This window comes from Sorex araneus, chromosome 3 (assembly GCF_027595985.1).
Source record: "Sorex araneus isolate mSorAra2 chromosome 3, mSorAra2.pri, whole genome shotgun sequence".
In the NCBI taxonomy this organism is placed as follows: domain Eukaryota; kingdom Metazoa; phylum Chordata; class Mammalia; order Eulipotyphla; family Soricidae; genus Sorex; species Sorex araneus.
Genome location: NC_073304.1, coordinates 8,323,175 through 8,345,636, shown reverse-complemented (window position 1 = coordinate 8,345,636; position 22,462 = coordinate 8,323,175). Strand labels below are relative to the sequence as shown.

At 51.6% G+C, this 22,462-nt stretch overlaps 1 protein-coding gene across 15 annotated transcripts in view; it reads left to right on the top strand.

Moving 5' to 3' along the window:
• UNC79 (unc-79 homolog, NALCN channel complex subunit) overlaps positions 1-14,221 on the top strand; it is a 295,942-nt gene extending 281,721 nt beyond the window's left edge. For all 15 annotated transcript variants that reach the window (XM_055133643.1, XM_055133648.1, XM_055133638.1 and 12 more), the window contains 3 exons: positions 861-938; positions 11,717-11,758; positions 13,635-14,221. In XM_055133643.1, the coding sequence (XP_054989618.1) occupies positions 861-938; positions 11,717-11,758; positions 13,635-13,835 (321 nt within the window). In that variant the 3' untranslated portion in view covers positions 13,836-14,221. The remainder of the gene's footprint in view (positions 1-860; positions 939-11,716; positions 11,759-13,634) is intronic.
• Positions 14,222-22,462: the final 8,241 nt, after the last annotated feature.

The following is a 22,462-nucleotide window of genomic DNA, read 5'->3' as shown; positions in this document are numbered from 1 at the left end:
GTGATAAGGCAGTTCTGTATGAAGAGGTATATTTCAGTTGACTTTATAGGACATTTATATGAAAATTTTACACCAGAAGTTCTTGCTGATTTGGGAGTAATCGCAGTTATTGCATCATATATTCTAGGGTTGAAGAATTCTGTGATCTTACAGATAATGCAACTGGGACCATGAATTGGAGACTCAAAGTTTCTCTCTGTTGTCATTAGTTTTATGATGCCATTAATATCTCCTCTCCCAATCCCTCTTGACCTTAAATGTTAGAAGTTCATTTGAATAAATTTTGTACTGAAAATGTTGTTAAACTATTTAAGCGAGACTAGTAAACCTCCCCTTGGATGTTTAAAGGCCAGCCTTAGGAATTTCACATGAGAGAATATCAACTCTTGTCCTTTTAAACTGTCGCAAGCGTGGCTGACTGCTTTGCTCCAGAGAAAACAAAACTACAGCCACAGATGTGCAGTTACTCAAAGCCACCCCAGATGAAGGTGCAGTGAAGAAAAGATCAAGCTGGAGGAAAGGGTCCTTTTACCTGAGAGTTCCGTAGTTGGCAATGGAGGAAGCAGAAACCATTAATTCTGGGGTGTGAATCACTCTGTAGTGCCCCTTTGTGAGCTCATTCCCTGGATCCCAACGCAGCCACCCCTGAGTTAGATGAAGAAGGCATTGGCGAAATCTCTGGAGCAGTTTTAATTCTGTTTAGGGTTGAAGTCAAAAAGGTGCAAAGTCCCCGCTCCTGGTGATCTTGTATGGTCAGAGGCAGGAAGACTGCTGGACCTGGTACTTCTGTGGGTCGGGATTAACAGCCGTATTCCTGGAAATCGTACCAATGGAACTGACTTTACTGTTTGTCATTGCAGATGGTAGAAATGGTGTGTCTCCATGTGATTAGCTTAATGGAGGCATTGCAAGAATGCAATTCAACAATTTTTGTCAAGGTAGGAAAACCTTATGATTTTAATAGAATATTTCTGTGTTTTGTTTTCCATTGAATCACCAGTAATTACAATGTTACAAAGATATTTATGATTGAATGTCAGGGTTGTATTGTTCCAGCACCAATCTCTTCACCAGGGCACACTACCTTCCACCAATGGCCTCAGTTTCCCTCCCACGCCCAGCCTGCCTCTGTGGCAGGGACTTTCCCCTTCACCATTGTTCCTGTATATAGAACATTTCTTAATGCTAATAACAAATTTGGATTTATTTTGAATGTAGTTTCTTTTTTTTGTCCTATTTGTTTTTGAGCCACACCCAGCAGTGCTCAGGGCTTACTCCTGGCTCTGTGCTCAGGGATCACTCCTGGTGGAGATTGGGGGACCATAAAAGGTGCCAGAGATGAAACTCAGCTCAGCCACATGCAAGTCAAATGTCCTACCAGCTGTAATATCTCTCTGGCCCTTAAATGTACTTTTGAAAGAGGAAAACAAAATGTGTCTAACTTTAACAATTAGAATTGGAGACAAGAATTCGGACTTAGTATAACAACCTTACTTTATCAAAGGGTTATTGTGTCCATTTTGGTCTTGCCCTACCACTCTTGAATAGCTGGGTTAAATGTGTTGGACTGTGATTGCTTGCAACAAAAGTAATGAAAGTGTGACTAGGTAACATGCATCTAAAATAACCCTGAAGTAGTTTGGACTCATTTTTGGTGCCTCATCTTGGAGAAGATCGTAGAAGACCAAGGGAAATAGTGTGTAATTGTTTGACTCAGTTCCCAGCACTTTTCTCTAAGATAGTTTTGTTTCGATAATACTATTGTTATTCTATTATTGATTGGACAGGCATATAAAAGTAATTCTAGCATCAGTCATCTATCTAGGGACATCAGAAACATACTAATATGATCAAAAAGGAAAGTCTCAAAGACCTTATTGTTTCCCTTCCTTTTCTTCCCTTTTCTTTCCCTCAGTTTCTTTCCCTTCCTTTTCCCTTTCCTTCCTGCCATCCCAATTCCTTGACTCACTGAGGCTGGCATTCCTTTATACAAGTCCCCCCTTTACCTTTTCCTACTCTATTCCATCACTCTGACCACCCTCACCAAGGTACATCCCTGGGGAACAACGTGCTGTTGTCCTCTTAGTAGACTGTAATCTTCAACAGCAAGACACTTATCAAATTAACGCACTGCTGAAGGATAGCAGCTCATTTGCAAGGAAAACTTGCATGTAACCAGATGTAACCAGAGCACTAAAAGGTAGCTGGCTTAATGTTTTTTTTTCTTTTGAGTCACACCCGGTGATGGTCAGGGGTTACTCCTGGCTCTGCACTCAGGGATTATTCCTGGTGATGCTCCGGGGACCATATGGGATGCTGGGGATTGAACCTGGGTTGGCCATGTGCAAGGCAAACGCCCTCCCTTGCTGTACTGTCACTCTGGCCTTGAAGATAGCTGGTTTAAATGGGATGAATGAAGCAAAGTCAATACTGGATGTTCAGCTCTATGACCAACTCCTGTTTGGTCATACTGATCCTGTTGAAGAATAATTTATACAGGATTGAACTACTTAAATTTCAAGTATATAATTTGGTAACAATTTACATGAGTAACTACAGAGATTTCAGGTGTATGGTTTAGCACATTTTCTCATATATTACATGGATTATACTGGTGAAATGATTACCACAATCAGGATAGTGACTGTATCCCTCACCTACCTGGAGTTCCCTGGTAACACTTGATAATCGGCCTCTTCCAAATCTTCCCCACCATCCTTTCCCCCCTCCTCTTCTCACCTTTATGCCATATAGGTTGGTTTGCATTTTCTAGTTTGTAATGTATGTGCATGTTTTCTGCCTTCACTATTCAGAATAATTATATTGATAGGAGCCAGAGAGTTAGTACAGAAGGTAGAGCATTTGCCTTGTCCACAGCCAACCCAGGTTTAATTCCTGGCACCCCATATGGTCCCCTGAGCTTGCTAGGAGTGACCCTTGAGCACAGAGCCAGGGGTAACCCATGAGCACCACCAAGTGTGGTCCCCTCAGAAAAGCCTCCAGTATAGTTCTATTGATATTATCAATGGCTATTATCAGTAGAACATCATTTTTTTTAATTTTTGAAAATATTCCACTACATAGTAGACACCATATTTGGTCTATCCATTCGTTGATTAATGGACATTTGGACAATTTCCAGTTTGGAACTAGTAAAGCTGTGGTGAGTATCTATGTACAAGTCTTTGTGCAGATATATGCTTTTTGTATATTTAGGTAACAACCTAGAAACAGAACAGCATGGTCATACCTGGTCAAAATGCAATATGTTTTAAAGAAATTGGTACACTTTTGCAGATATTTACACCACCAGGGTTGGGTTTTGGGGTTTGGAAGGGAACACACCCAGTAGTGCTCAGAGCTTATTCTAGCTCCTGGGAGAGTTCAAGGAACCCTATGGGGTGCCGGGGATTGAACTTGAGTCGGCCACATGCAAGGCAAGGCAAGCAATTGACTTGCTGTACTGTTGCTCCAGTCCTCACTGTTTTATTGTTTTAAGCAGTATCTAATGAGGAGCAAAATATTTTATTTCAATAAAATTTATACATAAAATTTTCTTTTTATGGATCATATTTTTAATATTGTATTAAATGGGTTTTTTTGCTAAATTCAAAGCCACAAAGGTTTTTTTTTTAAAAAAAATAAGTGTTAGCTATATTTTCTTTTGTTGTATGTTTGGGGGCCATACATAGTACAACTCAGGGCTTATTCCTGGTGGGGTGTGGGGAACCATATGAAATACCAAGAATTGAACCTAGGACAGCTCTATGCAAAGTAATTGCCTTACCCACTATATTCTCATTCTCTCTCTCTCTCTTTCTCTCTCTCTCTCGCTCTCTCTCTCTCTCTCACACACACACACACATTTTCTTTTGGTTGTTTTGAATTAATTTTGTGTGATAGGTATGGTCTCAGAAACAGGTTAACAGTTTATATATTAAATTTCCAATTATTATATCACTTGTCAAAAATACAGTATTTAGAACATTCCTGTATTATACTCAGTATCTGTAGAACCAGCTCTATCACCTATTTAATCGCCAATATTAATGAAACATGAGTTTCTCCCTTTTTAACTGATTAGTCTAAATAAATTTTATTCTTTTCAATGAGTTTTTTTTAACTACCACCATTATCTCTGGGTTGGTTTTTATTCGTTTTCTCTATTGGTTTTTAATTGCTCCTTAATATATTTTTCACACTAGTATTAATTTGCTTTTCATTTTCTTATTTCCTAGAGTGAATCTCACTAAGTTTGAGACTTTTTTTCTTATCTAGTTTAGGAGATGAGCCCTATAAATTGTCCTCTCAGCACTGTGCTGGCTGCACCTCCGTGTTAGACCTTGGGCTATCATTTTAATCCAAAGTTTAGAAATCTTTTAACTTCTGTTTTGCATTCTTAAGTAGAAAAGACCATTCAGTTATTTCAAATTTTATCATTTGTATTTCTAACTGTTGGATAAGTCTTTAGGGCTTTTTTATTCATGAAAATTTTTTTTATTTAATTCTACTGGTGCCAAAGAACATACTTTGGTACTTCCACTTATTTTTAGTTTATTGAGGCTTGCTTTTTGCATAGAATATCACCTAGAGTTCTGGAAAAGTCTCTTCTAATATGCTAGAAAAGAATGTCTTTTCTTCAGTTGTGGAGTACCACTTCCTTTTCCATAGGTTTAAACTCATAGATAGTGCTTGAACCTTGCATGACCTCCTGAATCTGTATGCTTTGCCAATTGTCCAGAAGGGGATGTTGAAATAGCTCTATAATTGCATTTTTTAAATCTCTTTAGGTTTAGAAGTTTTTGCTTCCATATTGTGATTTTATTTTATGAGGCACACAGATGTTTGGGATTTATCATCTTGTCTTAATAAACTGAAATTATAAATGGTCTCTTTCACCCTCAGTAACGTTCTTTGTTTCAACAGCCACTTTGATTTTAATAAAACAATTCCAGTTTTCTTTAGACTAATATCAGCATGACATTTGGTGGTATTTTTACTTTCTTTGGGTGGGGAGTATTTTTACTTTTAACCTAGCATAGCGATAGCATAGCAGATAGGGCATTTGCCTTACATACAGCCATCCCGGGTTTGATTCCTTCTTCCCTCTCGGAGAGCCCAACAATATACCGAGAGTATCCCGCCTGCACGGCAGAGCCTGGCAAGCTACCCAGGGTGTGTTCAATATGCCAAAAACCAGTAGCAACAAGTCTCACAATGGAGACGTTACTGGTGTCCGTTCAAGCAAATCGATGAACAACGGGACAACGGTGCTACAGCGCTAAAGCACCATGAATTACAAAGTTATTCATAGTTGGATTTTGACATTCCATCACCAATTTCACCACCAATGTCATCTTCCCTCCACAAGTGTTCCCAAATTCCCTCTCCCACCCACCCCCCACACCCCCACCCTCCCAAACCTAGTGCTTGACAGGCACCCTTTAAATCTGTGATTTCAGTCTTGGTGAGTGTGGTTTGGGTATTTAGCTCTATCATTTCTAACATCACCAGTTCCCTGAGTCCCCTTGACCTCTGTCCCTGTTGCTCCTCATCTGTCTCTTCTCCTCTTCCCTTCACTCTCTTTGTTTTGGGAGGATGGCACACTGACAGTGCTCAGGGTTTGTTCCTGGCTCTGTGCTCAGAGATTATCCCTGGTGGACTCAACCAGGAAGGGAACCCAGGTCAGCGGTGAGCAAGGCAAATGCCCTAGCCGCTGTACTGTTGCTTCAGCCCCTTTTAGTAGTTTTTAATGGAAAGAGAATTTCTTAGAAAGAGGGGAAAGAAAGAAAGGAAAACGTGTTCAGGAGAGAACATCAGTTTCTCCAGAGTGGGAAAATTTAATTGGAATTTCAATTTTTTAATTGTTTGGTTTAAAGCAATCACATTGCTGTTTATTTTCTGTTACCCATTGTTTCCTGCCTTCTTTATATTATTTACATTTTTTATTTTTTATTTTTATTAACTTTTTTATTGAATCACTGTGAGATAGACCTTACAAAGCTGTTCATGATTGGATTTCAGTCATGCAATATTCCAACATCCGTCCCTCCACCAGTGCACATTTCCCAGCACCAGTGTCCCCAGGTTCCTTAACCCCCACCCCCTGCCTGCCTCTATGGCAGGTCTCTCTCTCTCTCTCTCTCTCTTACTCACTCACTCACTCACTCACTCACTCTCTCTCTCCCTCTTTTCCTCTCTCTCCTTTTGGCCATTGTGGTTTACAATATTGATACTGAAAGGTTTATTTATATTTTTTAATGATTAAAATTGGAATACTCTTTTCTCCTCTTTGTCTAGTTCTTAAAACGGAAGCTGGGAGAATGAACCTACGAAACTTCTTTTTCAGTCACTTGTGTTGAATGCTCTGAATTTTCTCCTACATGCCTCTAAGTACTGATTTTTTAGTCTATAGTCCTCTGAATTTTTAGATGTTCTCATTTCCATTTAGCTCCATATACTTTATTTTCCTTTTGACTTCCTTTGACTTCTTCTTTGACCTGTGAGGTTATTGAGAAATATGGTTTACAGTTATCTTATTAGTTCTATACTTGGTTGTTGACTGGGTGGTTGGATTTAGTTTGTAGTACACAGTTCAAACCCTGCCTTCCTGTATACGATGCCACCTCTTGTATGGTGTAAGAATGTACAGTAGTATACCATTACTCTCTACCGCCCTGCTTTGTGCTATTTATTGGCATACATTTCATCTCTCTGTGTGGCAGACACCAAACCATATGTCATAAATATTTTTGCTTTAAACAGTCAATAATCTTTTAGGGAGATTTAAATTTTTGCTTTTAGCAGTCAACAATCTCTTCGGGAGATTTAAATTTTTTAATATTTACAATTTAAGACATTCAAATACAAATATATCCATTTGTTCAAATATATTTAAAATCTCAGACGTTTAGAATTCATCTGAATATTTTCATCGCTACTCTTGCCATTTTTATATTTCTCTCATTTGGCATTTTTAAAACCCATTTCTGTAGATTTGAAGTTCCAGCATCCTTCTCAAAGGACTTCCTTTCTTATTTCTTGTGCAGATCTATTGATGGTTCATTCCTTCGACTTTGAAAGGCATTTTGTCTGGCCTTCAGTTTTGGAAACTATTTTCCCTGGGTACTGATTTCCAGGTTCACTGTTTTTTACGACCTGGAAGATGTTGATTCTGCCCTCTTCTTGCCTCTGTTTCTTTTGCTGAGGCTGGAGAGAGCTTGAGTAGGCTGAGCACAGGCTCTGGGAAGCCTAAACTCAGTCCCTGCTCCTATGTGATCCCCTGAGCACTGCTGAGAGGGACCTCCAAGTCCCAAACCAGGAATAACCCGTATGTCTTGATGACTGTGGCACAGCAACAAAGATCTGTGTCTTCTGATTTTTCCATCTGTTTGTAACATGGCTTTTACCCTCCTGTTGTTTGAGTTTCTTTTCACCATCACTGATAAACAGTTAACGATGCTATTCTGTGGTGGTTTTCTTCTTCTTCTTCCTTATGCTTGGGTTTGTTAAAGTTCTTGACTCTGTGAATGGATGATTTTCCTTATAGCTGAAGAAGTATCAACTGTTGTCTCCTCAGTTATCCTTTATTTTGACTCTGCTCAGATATTCAGCATTTTCTCTACCATCTTGACCATATTGGATATAGTTGTAGTATTATCTAATATCCTTGCTACTATTCTATTAGCTGTGACATTAGTGGGACCTTTCCTTTGTTGGCTTTTGTTTCATTATGAATTACATTTTTTTTTCTGAAAGTGGCGGCATTTGGGTGACACTTGGCAGTGCTCAGGGCTTCTCACTTTGCATTCAGGGATCACTCTCGGCAGGATTCAGGGGACCGTGAGGGTGCCAGGGATTAAACCCAGATTGATCATGAGCAAGTCAAGGGCCATACCCACTATACTATTTCTACAGCCCCTACGATTACATTTTTAAATCCTGCTTTGCAGGCCTTGCAATATTTTTTCTTGCCTTGTAATTTTTATTAGATTCCTGTCATTTTGAATTTGACTTCCTTGGTTGCTGGATATCTTTGTGTTCCTATAAATTTTCTTGGGCCCTGTTTTATGACATGTTAAATTATCTTTGTAGAAATAGTTTTATCCCTTTTGAGGCTTATTTTTTAAATGATAGGTGGGATTGGAGCAGCATTTCACCCAGGGCTAATATGTCTCTCTCTACTCCTAGGTAATATCCTTCTGAGCATCATTCTGTAAATTACATGTTTTTTTCCCCACTCTAGTGAAAACACAGACTAATGACAGTCCAGGAATTTTCTCTCTGTCCTTCTTGAACTCTTTCTTTCCTTGAGCTGTGAGTGCTTTTCTCATCTGGGTGCAGTGGTCAGTACTTAGTTGAAGACTCCATCCAGGAAGCCCTGCACAGACATCTCCCCTTTCTCCCTCCTTCCTTCTTCTCTTTCTCTCCTCCTTTCCTTCTTTATTTACCCTCTCCAGTCCTATGCCTTACAGACCCAGACCCCCTCCTTACCCTGTTCTCCTGAACCCCAGCTCTATTTCCCCGGGCTCAGGAAGAATGCTGGTCTCTGCCCCACCGTCGCCTCTGTGCTACTGCCTGTAGTCTCTCTCACTTTATTTTATTCCCCCCAGCTATCACTGTCCACCCTTATTGATGCGCAGTGTCCCCAAACCCTGATTTCAACAACTCCATCTAAAATTGTAATGGTTCCAGACAGGATCGTAAATCTGGTCTTCATTGCTACATCTTTGCCGAAAGAGAAATTTGCACAACTATTTTTAATTTGGGACCAGGATGAGCATAGCGTGAAATGAATGCCACCCAGGCAGGCTATACTTTATTCTATAGCATAAACCAAGAAAAGAAGACGTGTTTCCCTTTCATTTTGGTGAAAAGCAACTGTAAAAAAAATGGCCTTTACTTTTCTGCATTTTGTTATTGGAGAAGGAAAAAAAATCCAACCAACTTCATGATAACAGAGCTCCAAATAAATTCAATCTAATTCTTACCGACAGCCTTGTAGGAACCACTAGCAAAAGAGAGCTGAAATGAATGTTATTCAATAAGTCATATTAGCACTCCTGAAGTAGAATAACTGCTGGATTATATAAAGCTATCCATAACAATCAAATTAAACCTGAAGCCTTTAGGGAATATACTTTGGACTTCTCAGGCCGGAAGATCTCCGGCAGAAGTACCTTAGAATCCTTCACCGGCATGGAACATCTTGAGGAAAATCCTCAAAACCCTGCTGTGACCAGCCTCATTCTTCCCTGGACTGTCTCAGACAGACCACCAGCCCCAAGGACCGTGCTAGGGACAGTGTCCACCCAGACACAGTGTGTCAGGATCACTGGCCCCAACTCTCCCATATCCCTTAGGATTTGGCGGGGGCAAAAGAGAGTGTTGGGGCCTTACCTGGCCATGCTTGGGGATTATTCTTGGCTCTCTGCTCAGGAATCACACCAGGCAGGCTCAGGTTTGTGATGTCAGGTACCTGGGTCAGCTGCTAGCAAGGCAAGTGCCTTAACTCCTGTACTGTCTCTCTGGTCCTGTCTAAGGGTTCATAACAGGAGGATAGTTGAATATTTCTCTTCTGTCCAAAACAGGTCAAGGGTCCCAAAAGTCTGGGACAATGGCCATCAGGATTTTTGGGGCTTCTTGGGGGGGTTGTGGTTAGACTGTCTTTCCAGAGGCTACATGTACCCTTTCAACAAGGGCCCGAGCAGACAGCCTTATCTGGCACTGCCCTTGTAAGCCCATGATTTAGGGTCTGTGGCCAGGACACTGGGGAGAAGGTGCTCTCTTCTGCCCAGTGATATCTTCTGGAACATAGTGTACTGAAATTTTTCAACACCGTGTTTGGGTCAGAGGCACGGTGCAGGAGAAGCTGCGTCTAGGAGCAAACAGCCAGAGAAGTCAAATGAGCAGGTTGTCCACAGTCTCCACGGAAGGCTCAGCGTACCAGCTGATCCCGCGCCCCGGGAAGAGAAGCAGAGGGAGCAGTGTCCTTTACCGTGCCACTGCCTCTGTGTCCCTGTAATGTTCAAAGGAATCCAGTGTGACCTGAGCCGCAGGGAACAGAGGCCGGTCCTGCATCCCGATCACTGTCACACTGTGACAGGCTGACCCTGAGGCCTCTTCCTCCCCGCCCCCCCCCATGAGGCTGGCGCTGCCCCGAGTGACTGTCCCAGCTGGCAGTGCCCTTGCCCTCCCGGAAGTCACTGCACCGCAGCAGGGCCTCCACCCTACATCCTGCCTCTCCTGGCGTGCAGGGACCCTGGCTAGAGCCCAGGCCTGCTCCTTGGGGACAGGGCACCGTCATCAGCCCGGTGATGACTTTGGAAGCAGATCCCCAGTCCTGAAAGTAGGAGAGCATCCCAGCCCCTTCTCCTAAGACCCCCCAAGCATCCCTGAGCCCCCTACGCCCCTTCTCCCTGCCCTCACCACCGGGCTTTGTCCCCAGAAGCAGGCACAGTCCCAGGATCAGAAGCCCCAGGAGCGGGGTGCTGGCAGGTGCTTCCTCCCGAGCTCAGGGCTGGCCCGGCTCCCATTTCTCTCTTTCTCTTTGCTGGGCTGGACCCACTCTGGGTTGTCGCGGTGGTGCCACTTCTAGGTCTGCATCGCCGCCTTTCCTGGAGAACCCCGGTCCACTGGATCCTGGGCCTCCCTGCTTCCGAAAACCATGGTCCCTCTTACCCGATTACACCTCCAGTGGCCGCATTTCTGAAGAGAGGCCCTTACGGGTGGGGTGTCTGAGGACAGTCTGCCACGCCCCGTGGACACCATCACTTTAAACCAGAGAAGCCAGCAAGGAGCCGGCCGGAGCCCCCGCCACACCCACCCCGCTCATATCCAGCAGGTTTCTGGGCCTCGCTCTTCCACCTGGCCTTTTGCATTTTTTTTTTTTTTTGCTTTTTGGGTCACACCTGGCGATGCACAGGGGTTGCTCCTGGCTCTGCACTCAGGAATCACCCCTGGCGGTGCTCAGGAGACCATATGGGATGCTGGGAATCGAACCTGGGTCGGCCGCGTGCAAGGCAAACGCCCTACCCGCTGTGCTATTGCTCCAGCCCCGCCTTTTGCATTTTTGAGGCTACCACTGTTTCCTTCTCCTGGGTAGGATGGACAGGGGCAGAGCCCACCGATGAAAGAGGGGAGGTCCAGTTAGCAGTCTGCTCTGCAGGGCTGGGTGACCCCCACTCCTGTACCCCAAAGCCCTGCTGGGGCTGGCGCAGGGGCCCGCATGGGCACCCTACTCCATGCGTGAGACCCCCTTCTCCCACCGTCCCTCCCTTTCCCAGCCCAGCCTGCCCCCCACTCCCCCAGCAAATGTGGGACCCCACAGAGGTTCAGTCACTTCCTAGTGACTTGTGACTTGCACGTCCCCTGCTCCTCCTCGGACACTCTGTGCTCAGGATCCTGGGGAGGAAATTCTATTTTGAGAAAGTGAGGATTTAATTAAATAAATAGCCATTTAATTTCCCGAGCTTAGGAGCTTTCAAGAGACAATCAGTCATCTCTAAAGTGCGTGCTGCGGGGCCTCATGGGGCGCTTATCAACCTCCCAAGGCCACCGGCTCAGTGGGGTGTGGTCTCAGAACGATGCTTTGCTGCCCAGGGAGGGATCTCAGCCTGGCCCAGGGCTGGAGAGTTTGGGGTGTCGCCTGCCTCTTTTGGAGACCTTGTGGGGAAACCCGGCCGCAGTAACAGGGCTTCTGTGTTTCTCCACACAGCTGATACCTATGTGGTTGCCGATGATTCAGTCCAATATCCAGGTAAGCCCGCAGGGCCGCTGGGAAGTTGTTCCCTCCTGGCCTTAGCCGCCCCATGGCCCATGGGGCTGCTTGGTGGCCCACCCCCCGTGGGTGCGTTCAACCTGCCCCAGCTCTCGAGGTCCCGTGCAGGAGAGCTGCGGGTCAGGTAAGGGCCCTAAGGCGGAGATGACCACAGGACACAGGTACCACTGCTCACAGATGAGGGGGAAGGGGAATTGGGGGTGGGGGACATGCAGTCTGGGACCGATAAGCCACCTCCCTTTTCAGGGGGCCCAATGCTCTCCGCAGGGGGACTCAGATTCTACTAGAAAGGGGGCACCAACGAGCAGCAGCTGCAAGCCACCTCATCCCTCATCACAAAGACTCATAGCCCAGGAAGAAGGAGGAACTTAGACAGGGCCCACCACCGGAAGAAGGAGGAGCTTGGGAGGGCCCACCCCCGAAGGAGGAGGAGCTTGGAAGGGCCCACCCCCGAAGGAGGTGGGGCTTGGAAGGACCCACCTCCGGAAGGAGGTGGGGCTAGAAAGAGCCCATCCCCGGAAGGGGAGGAGCCTGAGAGGGTCCACCCCCCAGAAGGAGGAGGAGTTTAGACAGCCCACCCCCGGAAGGAGGAGGAGCTTGGAAGGGCCCACCTCCGGAAGGAGGAGGAGCTTGGACAAGGCCCAACCCCAGAAGGAGGAGGAGCTTAGACAGCCCACCCCCCGGAAGGAGGAGGAGCTTGGGCAAGGCCCACCCCCAGGAGGAGGAGGAGCTTGGACTGGGCCAACCCCCCGGAAGAAGTTGCTTAGGCAGAGCCCACCCTGGAAGGAGGAGGAGCTGGACAGGGCCCCCCGCCTCTGGAAGGAGGAGTTTGGAAAGGGTCCACCCTGCAAGAGACCGTCTCTGCCCGCCTCGGAAGTGGGAGTGATGGCGCTGGAGTGGGGAGAGTCAGAGCCTTGTTGCTGGATAGCGTTTCATACCCGGCGAGGGAGGCTGGTGGAAGGGGTGGGGAGGGAGGGGCTGACTTCAGGGTACCCGGACACCCAGAGAGAAACACCCATCAAGAGTCTTCTCGGGCTTTGAGTTTTAATTCATGGTGTCGGTGCCATTTTGAGGAGACTGACAGAAATGTCAGAGCAACTGGCCACCTCTTCTCATCTTAGTACTAGGCTTTGGGGCAGGGTGGGGGGCTCCTGAGCGGAGGTAGTTGTTGCTCAGTCACTCTGACCAGTTGGCTCAATGCTTCACCAGGTGACGTGGTGCTGACTGGGCCCATGAACCCTCTGGTACTAGTTTGGGTGGCATGAGCTGAGCCACTGGCACTACTGGAGGGCACAGCAAAGGCAGTTTGGCTTTGCAAAGGGCCAAGTGGCCAGGGGAGCTCACTGAAAAGCTGGGAACAGCCCAAAGAGCAGCACCCGCCTTCTCTCCATGCACACGGACTCAGAGAGATCCTAACTGTGACCCAAGCAAGCACATCCCGCACGCCCGTTCATCCCGAGCCTACTGCCCCCCGCACACATCCTGACGTGTGGGGTCACTACCCCCAACACGGAGGGGAAAGTTTCTTCCCAGAGTTGCCCAACCCAGAGCCAGGCTCGAACCCAGGACGCCTGACCCCAGGGCTGGGCACTTCACCATCTCCCCAGGCCCACCCGGTGAATCGCCCAGTTGGGCATCTCCAGGTGGAGGACTGGGGTGGATCTGAGCCATGGCCACCACCCTGAGCCCCACCCACAGCGAGTGTCGGCCCCGTCCGGGTCAGATAGAGCCCATGTGCCTCGTCGGTCCGCCCAGCTGGGGAGTTCTGTCCGCACGGGCCAGATGTGGGCGGTGGGGGCACGGAGGGGTGTTGGTGGCAGGAGACAGAGACTGAAGCCCCCTCCTCTCTTCCCAGCACTTATCCGCCGGACTCCAGCTTCGCCTCCAGGCCATCCAGAACAACGTGAACCAGCACAGCCTGAGGACACTGCCCGGCTCGGCACAGAGCAGTGCGGGCCTGGCCGCCCTGCGCAAGTGGCTGCGCTGTGCCCAGTTCAAGATGGCCCAGGTGGAGATCCAGTCTTCGGAGGCAGCCTCCCAGTTCTATCCTCTATGAGCGGACTCCTCGGCTCTCCTGTCTACACTCTGGTTTAGCAATAATGGGTTCCAAAACAAAACAAAACAAAAAAACAATTTGATCCACGCAGGCTGGGAACATACTGGTACTGTACATTCTCTTTCTAGTTTAGTAACAAGACGTGCCAAGGCCGGAGAGGGCCGACAACGAAGCTTTCTTGCTACACATATTTCTGATGACTCCTTGGGCTATCTGATTAAGTGTTTCCTTACATTATTTTTTAAAGAACCAAATCATTTTTCTTTAACTAACTTCTATTTTTTTTAAGAAAAAAAAATAGACTGGTGGGTACTCACAGAAAAGTTGTATAAGCCCCCCTGTTGCTATTTTTGATGATAGAGAATAAATAGGGTTTTTGAAACCTTTGTAGTGTTTTTTCTTAAAAAAAAAAAATCCACTTCTTGGCAATGCAATAAAAACCAACCGACCCGTCACCACAAGGCAGTGACCACGGGCTGGCGCTTTTTCTCTTCAGTCCCGGGACCAGTGGCAGCTTGCGAGGCCCTGACAAAGTGCACTTAGAAATTAGATGGTCAGCCCAGGCCAGATCGCTTTCTTTGTTTGATAATAACATTTTCTAGGAGGGTCCAGTCTGTCTCCTTCTTTTTAAGACTAGTTTTTCCAACTCATGGACTCCAGGCCATATTCCCTTGTCAATTTTATGGGGACCACATCAGTTTTATGAATAATAAATTGTCTTCCTTCATTAAACCCTGTATGCAACTCACTTCAAAACCATAGGCTGGACTGGGCAAGTCCCCCTACACTGGCAGAGAAGCAACACCCCTCACGCTGTGTCAAACAGACTTTTCTCCCATCAGAGAACCACAGTGCTCCTTAGCAGTTTGTTCGGACACTGGAGATCCCCGCGCCTCCCCCCCCCCACCCTGTAATTTTGCATTGAGGAAGAGAAGGCCAACGATGCACTTCAGCTGTGTACTGACATGCTATTAAATGCATTTTTTTATGATCTCTGTGAGCCCGGGGGTTTTTTAAAATCAGTTTACAGAGCTAAAGTTCAGCTGCTGACCACTATTTCTATATTAAACTTGTAAAACTTCTTAAACGCGAATGGAATTATTGAGAGGCAAAAAGCTTTCTTGCGGATCCTTTGGTGCAAGGAATACCTGCCGTCTTGTGGTACCTGCCCTGCACAGCCACTGTGTAGGGAGGCTGGAGGCCATTCTTGTTTATTTCACTGGCTCTTGAGCGGGTTCTCTTTTCCCGGAAGGTCTGATGGCTTCGTGCCTCTCAGGGCACGAGGTTCAGAGTTTCCTGTAAGTTCTAGAAAGACTGACTGGCAGGTTTTGACTCTGCCGAGACCTCGAGGGAACAGTAGAAACAGTCTCTGCTCACGCTTCACGAGGGCGGCCTCTTCTGGGAGGCTGACCCTGTCACTCTTTCCCTTGATGCAGTTTGGCCCTCTGTGCCACCAGGAATGATGGACTTGTGGGGTATTAGCACTGTAGCACTGCACTGCCGTCCCGTTGTTCATCGGTTTGCTCGAGCGGGCACCAGTAACGTCTCCTCTACTGCGAGACTTCTTGTTACTGTACTGGGCATATCGAATACGCCCTGGGGAGCTTGCCAGGCTCTGCCGTGGGGGTGGGATACTCTCGGTAGCTTGCCGGGCTCTCTGAGAGGGACGGAAGAATCGAACCCGGGTTGGCCACGTGCAAGGCCTTACCCACTGTGCTATTGCTCCAGTCCTGTGGGTAGTATGTTGAGTATTTATCTCCCCAGGAAACTGTCAGGGCTGTGGGGGGCTTGGGGAGAGGGGTCGTCCTGCTCACATTCTCCAGGCAGGCCATGTAAATCTGCGTGTGCGGATATCTCTTGGATGGAGCGGGTTTAGCTAGCATGAGATCTGGCTGAAGGGACCCAGTGAGCTCAGCCAGGGCTGAAACCCCAACGTTCTCGCCCTGCGCAGAGCTTGCTAGGGGGGGTGGGGCTTGAGTTATATTTGGGCAAAGAAGAAGGGGTTGGAGAAGCAGCTGAAGGCTAATCCAACTTTGTCTCCTGGGAGGACGGTCCCCCAAGGTCCTGTCGGGCTGTGGTAGGGAGGGCTCAGGAGATGCAAAGAACCAGGCCTAGCTGAGCAGGAAGTGAGTGAAGCCCTTCCCAGGAGGAGCGGCTGGGGCGTCCTCTGGGCCCTTCTTCTTCGCCCACTTCTGGAACAGACTTCTGCCTCAGTTTATCACTAGCCCTTCCCCAGGCCTGACCGCAGCCCTCTCTCGACTCTGCACCCTCCTTGTGCTTCCAGCTCTCTGTGCCATGCCCCTCCCCCCTCACACACACCGTCTGGAAGATTCGGGGCCTGGGTCCCACCTGTACACGGCTCCCTCCTTGCCTCTGGGAGCTGCACCCATTCACCCGCCCAGCCGCTGCCAACACCGTGTCTTGGGGCACCTGCCACTTCACTGGCTCGCCAGCTCTCCCTCCCCCTCGCCCCAGGGTCTTCCGTGTGGCTTTGTGAAGTGAGTCTCTCCGGTGAAGAGAGGGAGGGTTGGACCCTGGAAGTCAGCCAGCCCCTGACCGAGTCCAGGGCTGGGGGAGTGCTCTGGGGTCCCCCGCCACTGGCCTATTGTCTCCAGTTGCTTCCCGGCTTCCTGGGCGGAGGTGACGAGCTGTAGCTGTGATGAAGGCTAACAGACTGACTTACCGTTGTGTCCTTTTTAAGGTGGGGGGAGGGGGTAACCCTCCAAGCAGTGCTCAGGTGGCCCCGGGGGATCCGACTGCCACCTCTTAGCCAGGTTCAATGTGAGGGGCCCGAGGATGCAGCACTGCAGGGACCCGACAGCTCCAGGGATCACGCCCCCCACCCACCCCGAGGTGCTTGGGGAGCCCCGAGGGCCATGCCTGGCGATGCTCGGGGGACCGTGTGGCACTGTGAACCGGTTGGGCCGGGCACATGCAAGGCCTGCAGCCTAACTGCTGTGCTGTCTCCCAGCCCCTCACCGCCACGTCCTGACAGAAACAATTTGCTTGGCCCTGGCCTAGGTGAAGGCCCCTAAGGAGTACTGAGTTCGCGCCTTCATGGGTACTTTCCCTCGCACTTCAGTCTTTGCGCATTTAACACCCCCCTCTCCCCTTAAATTGGGGACAGTGACACTACTGCATAGGTCTGCTGAAGGTAGAGCGTGCGGGAAGCGCTGGGAGCCATGTCTGAAGGGCAACCCACAGTGCAAGGGACGTTCCTGCTGCTGTTTTTATGCTCCAGGCGAAACAGGGAGGGTCCCAGCAGCGGCCCAGGGGGTCAAATAGTTCAGAAGGGGCCAGGCCAGGGTCGGATCCACCCCGGGCTGTCTGCCTCAAGGATTCTTCTGTGCCTTCCATCACTGCCCAGCCGCTCCTGCAATAGCCACCCCTGGCGGCCCCCCCGATGGCAGCCCGGGGCAGAGCGATGCCCGCAAATTCACCACAAACCAGACTTGACAGCACGAGCGAATGCAGGGAAGGAACTAAGGCATCCGTCTCTGATTTCTTTCCCTCCTGGAATCCAGCTGGTTTCTGAAAGAATGATTCCCTCCCGAACCCTACACACACACACACACACACACACACACACACACACACAAACACACACACACACACACACACACACACACACACACCCCAAGGCGGGTCATTGTGAAGGTGCCGAAAGATCAGAACCTTCTGAAAGAATGATTCCCTCCCGAACCCTACACACACACACACACACACACACACACACACACACACACACACCAAGGCGGGTCATTGTGAAGGTGCCGAAAGATCAGAACCTTCTGAAAGAATGATTCCCTCCTGAACCCTACATACACACACACACACACACACACACACACACACACCCCAAGGCAGGTCATTGTGAAGGTGCCGAAAGATCAGCACCTGCACCCCAGCCCAGCGCCCCTGCCCCCCAGAGACCACTGACTGCCACCTTGTAAAGCCCGCCCTGGGAGACAGCCCCCCCGGAAGCAACACCTGTAAGATGCGGGGCGCCCAGGATGTCCAGCCATCCCTTCGTGAGCACGCGTGTCCCTCTGCCTGGCACCAGGCTGTGCCCAGCAAACCTCTCTGCCCCGAGAGTCTCCGCAGAGGCCGGCGGATGGCAGCGACTTCATCTTGATTTCCAAGCTCTGGCTGACCAAATAAAATCGGATTGAATTGAAGATAATGAGTTCTCTCTCCCAGCTCCTTGGCTAAGTGGGGATGGCATGGCCTCGGGGTTAATTGGACAGTGCGGGTCCTTCGAGCAGCTCTCTGGCAGGAGGGACGCGCGAGGGTGTGTGATGGGCGAGTGGGGTGTTTGAGAGTCGGGATCTTAGAAGGAGTGAGGTGGTGGTCTGGGCATAACTGGGGGGGGGTTTATGGAAGATGAGACCTTTGGAAGAGGGTCCGAGTGACTCTGCTAAGAGGCTGGCCTGTCCCTACGCTTTGCAGGAGCAGCAAGGCTGGGCCTTCTGCTGAGAGAGACTCAGTTCCCCGTCATTTACTGAGTCCACTGCGCCCGCCCTGCACGGGGCCTCATTCTCCCCGGCTCTCTCCCAGCCCAGCCTGGATTATTCCCATTTTACAGGTGAGACAGCTGAGATGCACAAGTGGCTTTGCCAAGGTCAAGGCGGGTGCTCACCGGGCCTGAGGCTCAGAGGCCATTTGACTCCGAGTCTGAGTTTCATCCATAAAACATTCCAATCTTCCTCCCTTCCTGGGGGGGCGGTGTGGGGGAAATTGGGGGCTCTTCTGTCTCACAGGCCCCAGCCGCCTGGGCTGCAAGACACGGCAGGACACACACCCATCTCGTTTGCCCGCCCGACTGTTCTTGGCTTATTCCTCCATCATCCATCTGTCGCTCCCTCTGACAAAGGCGCTTCTTCCTCTGCTCTGGGAATTCGTTTATCTGGGGCTGGACCGGGGTGGACTCACGGCCCACACATGAGCCCATGAATGTCCCCCGTGCAGGACTGGCCTTGTGGATGACCGTGCCTGCTAGGCCAGGAAAGACGCCTGTTGGGGGGCGCTCACCTAACCCGGGGGAATCCGAGCTCTGAGCCGGAGGCACTGCACACCGGCTCGTTTCACAGCCAAGTGGCCTCGGTCGTGGCAAGTGGCACATGACACAGAAGTGAGGCTTCGAGAGACGTGGGCCGGAGGGAGAGAGGTAGAAGCTTTCAGCTCGAATCTGGGCAAAGCCCTGATCCTTTCTCTGACGTGGAAGGTTCTGGAAGGGAAGTGATAGGTTGAGTTCTTTGCTCCCCACCTGTGCCAAAGGTCACCTCAAACCAAGGGCCGTGGGCGCTGATGGGCGGCCAGCAGCGCTCAGCTCCGAGCACTGTTTGCCGAGTTCGAACTTCATTCCTCCTTTAGCTGCTCTGTTCAGTGCCGTGGGATCCCTTTGGGGGCCATTTGCACCCCACCTGCCTCTGGGCAGGAAGCTGGCCGCTGGGAGGTGGCGTCCCACTCCTCCCCCACCCGCCCTGCCCGAGCCATCAGCCTGACAGCTCGTCATCTCTGTTTACGTGGTCCTCTGGTTTGGTGGGTTCCAGGGAGCCACAGGCAGGTCAAAGGTGGGGGTCCTACTCTCAGCCTCTCGCTGGCCCTCTGCAGGCGGGGCGTCTCCTTCCCCTATGACCCAGGCACAGCCTCGCGCCGGGCTGTCTCGCTACACTCAGACCCCTCGGTCAGTCCCACCTCACACGAGGGGCTGGTTCCTCCGGCCCGCCTGCCTGTGGCCGCTGTGGCCGCTATGGAGAAAGCTGAGCTTGGGGAGGTGACCAGGTGGCCCCAGCCTGTAGCAGACACAGGGACTAGGACAAACAAACACAGAGCTGGCCCTTTAGCGGCAATGTCCAGACGGCCTCCCCCCTCAGGCCTGCAGAGAAGGGGCCCCCCAGGGCTGCCTGGCAGACGCCCTGATTCCGCTCCTTCAAGGGCCACTTGGGAAAGGGAAGAGCCAGCCCCGCAATCAGGCGAGAAGGGCAGGATGCTCCAGGTGAGGACAATCACGCAGCTGGCCGGAGGGGCGGGGGGGGGCGGGGGGGCGGGCGGGCAGGGCTGGTGGGGGGGGGGCGCCAAGAGACCCAGGACTGCAGCACATCCGCGGGCTCCTGGCCCCTGTGCTGCATCCTGACCACCGCCGAGGGCAGGTCAGCATCCTCAAGACCAAGTGGCCGTGAGGACACCTGCCCGACGCTTGGCACATCTGCCAGGAACCCGTGAGGCGGGGCTGGGGAGGTGGTTCGACCACCGAGCGCAGGGTTCGACCCCTGGCATGGCCGCGGTTCCCCCAAGCAGCACCAGGAGAAACACCGAGCACTGAGCTAGGAGTCACCCCTGAACACCGGCAGATGTGCTCGTGCGTTAGATGCCTGAGGTCCGGGTTCGATCCCTGGCAGGGCCTGGTCCCAAGCACCGAGTAGCCCCAAGCACTGCTGATTGTGCCTCCCCTGCCCCCTCCCACCCCACCCCCCAAAAACTAGACCAGATTTTTTTTTTTTGCTTTTTGGGTCACACCGAGCAATGCTCAGGGGTCACTCCTGGCTCTGCACTCAGGACTTATGCTCGGGGACCATCTGGGACGCTGGGGATCGAACCCGGGTCGGACACGTGCAAGGCAAACGCCCTCCCTGCTGTGCTGTCGCCGCTCCAGCCCCAGACCAGAATTTAGAAGGCTGCCAGGCTGGGCCCTGGGTCGGGGACGGGAGCTCTGGGGCTCGCCCTCTGCTCTGGGCGACAGGCCCTGTGCTGTGCCCTGACATTCCTCACCCACCCCCCGCGCCCCCCCCTCCGCCAACCCCCAGCCCCCAATCCCCACTGGCGCCCGTGACAGCTGGTGTTTCGCCGCATGGAAATCACAGCTTGCCGTGGGGGTTCGACTCACAGGCAGGCGGGCGCACATCCTGGGTGGCTGCGCTCCGTGGGGGGGGGGGGACTCAGAGACTCAAGCCCCCCCCCACCGCCCCCACCCCCGTGTCTGTGTGAGTGAGTAGCTGGGGAACCCTGCGCCATATGTCACGTCCTGCCCTCCCCCGGCTCTGGGTGGGGCGCGAGCACATCCTCGTGCTCCCCGGGGGCTGCGGTTTGGAACAACAGGCCGGTCTGCTCTCTGCTCTCCCCGGCACCTCTTCCGGCCGGGCGACGGGCCAGCGTGCGGCAGGAAGACCCGGCCCAGCAGGAGCTGCTCAGGGCCGACTGGACGGGAGAGCAGGGGGTCCAGCTCCACTGGACCCTGGGGTGGTCTGGGTTTTCGCCGCATGGTCTGGGTGGGGCGTCTGCATCTGCCCTCGTGGGGGTGACACTGTGGCAGAAACACCGGACGGGCGGAGACCAGCGAGCTCCGGAGCACTTGGTGACAAACCGGTCTATGATCTGGGGGTGGGGGGGCAGAGCCTGAGAGTGGGGACCCCCGGGCCGTGGCTGGTGCCTGCAGGAGGAGGGTGGACAGAGGCAGAGCTCGGCAGGGGCTGCTCTGGCCTGGACATTGTCTGCTGGGGCCATGGGGACGCAGCTGACCACTGCCGGGGCTGGCCATGTGCCCTGTCCCAGCCACTCCGCAGGCCCGTCAGACGCAGATGGCCGGACGCCAGCTCCGGGCCCAGCTTCTCTCCCTTTGGGGCCCAGTCACCACCTGAGACTGATCAGCCACCCCAGGAGCCCTGACACTCTCTAACCCCGGACAGGAATTCGCCCCCCCACCACATCCCCCCGGGAAGGGGGCTGAGCTGTGTGGAATAAAGTGCCGTGGTCTCCCTGTGGTGCTCAATCCCTGACCCGGGGTGATTCACTCTGCAAATGTTTCTTGTGCTGTGCGTGTTGGGGGGGGGGGCGGAGATTTAGTGTGAATAAGGGGCCCCCCTGCGCCCAGTTTTCTCATGGGGGAGGGAGGGGAAGGCGAGGGGAGCAGGCACCGGCTGGCAAGGCTGTCTGGGTGTGTTCCGGTTCTTAGTATGGCCGTGGGGGCCTCGCCTGGTGGGGCCTGGTCCTGGGAACGTTCCTGGAGGTGCCGGGTTCGATCCCCGGCACCTCGGCAGCCCACAGTCAGGCCGGGCCTCACCAGGAGGGCCCCTGAGGGCCACAGAACAGAGGCTTCCTAAGCCCTCCTCGGGACCAAGCAAGCTCACTTCGCGGGCTCAGGGAGAGGGGGCTCTCGACTCCGGAAGACCCCGCCCTTCTGGGGGCCACCGGGAGAGGAAGCCCCGGGGTGGTGTGACGCGGCCCTGCCTGGGGTTCCAAGGGGAAGGGACACCCCCGTCCCAAAGGAAGAGGGAAGGGAGGAAGAGGGGACTGAGCTGCCGGTGGGGACTCGGGACAGCAGTGCCCGGAGGACCCGCCACTGCCCTAGACGGGGCAGGGCGGCAGCAGGAGGATGGCAACGGGACGATGGCGGCTGGGGGCAGCGGGGGATGGCCACGGGAGGACAGCAGTGGGGGGGGGCAGTAGCGGTGGTATGGCAGACAGGAGGACCGCAGTGGGAGGACGGTAGCGGGAGGATAGTAGTGGGAGGACGGCAGTGGGAGGACAGCAGCGGGAGGACGGCAGTGGGAGGATAGTAGTGGGAGGACGGCAGTGGGAGGACGGCAGTGGGAGGACAGCAGCGGGAGGACAGCAGTGGGAAGATGGCA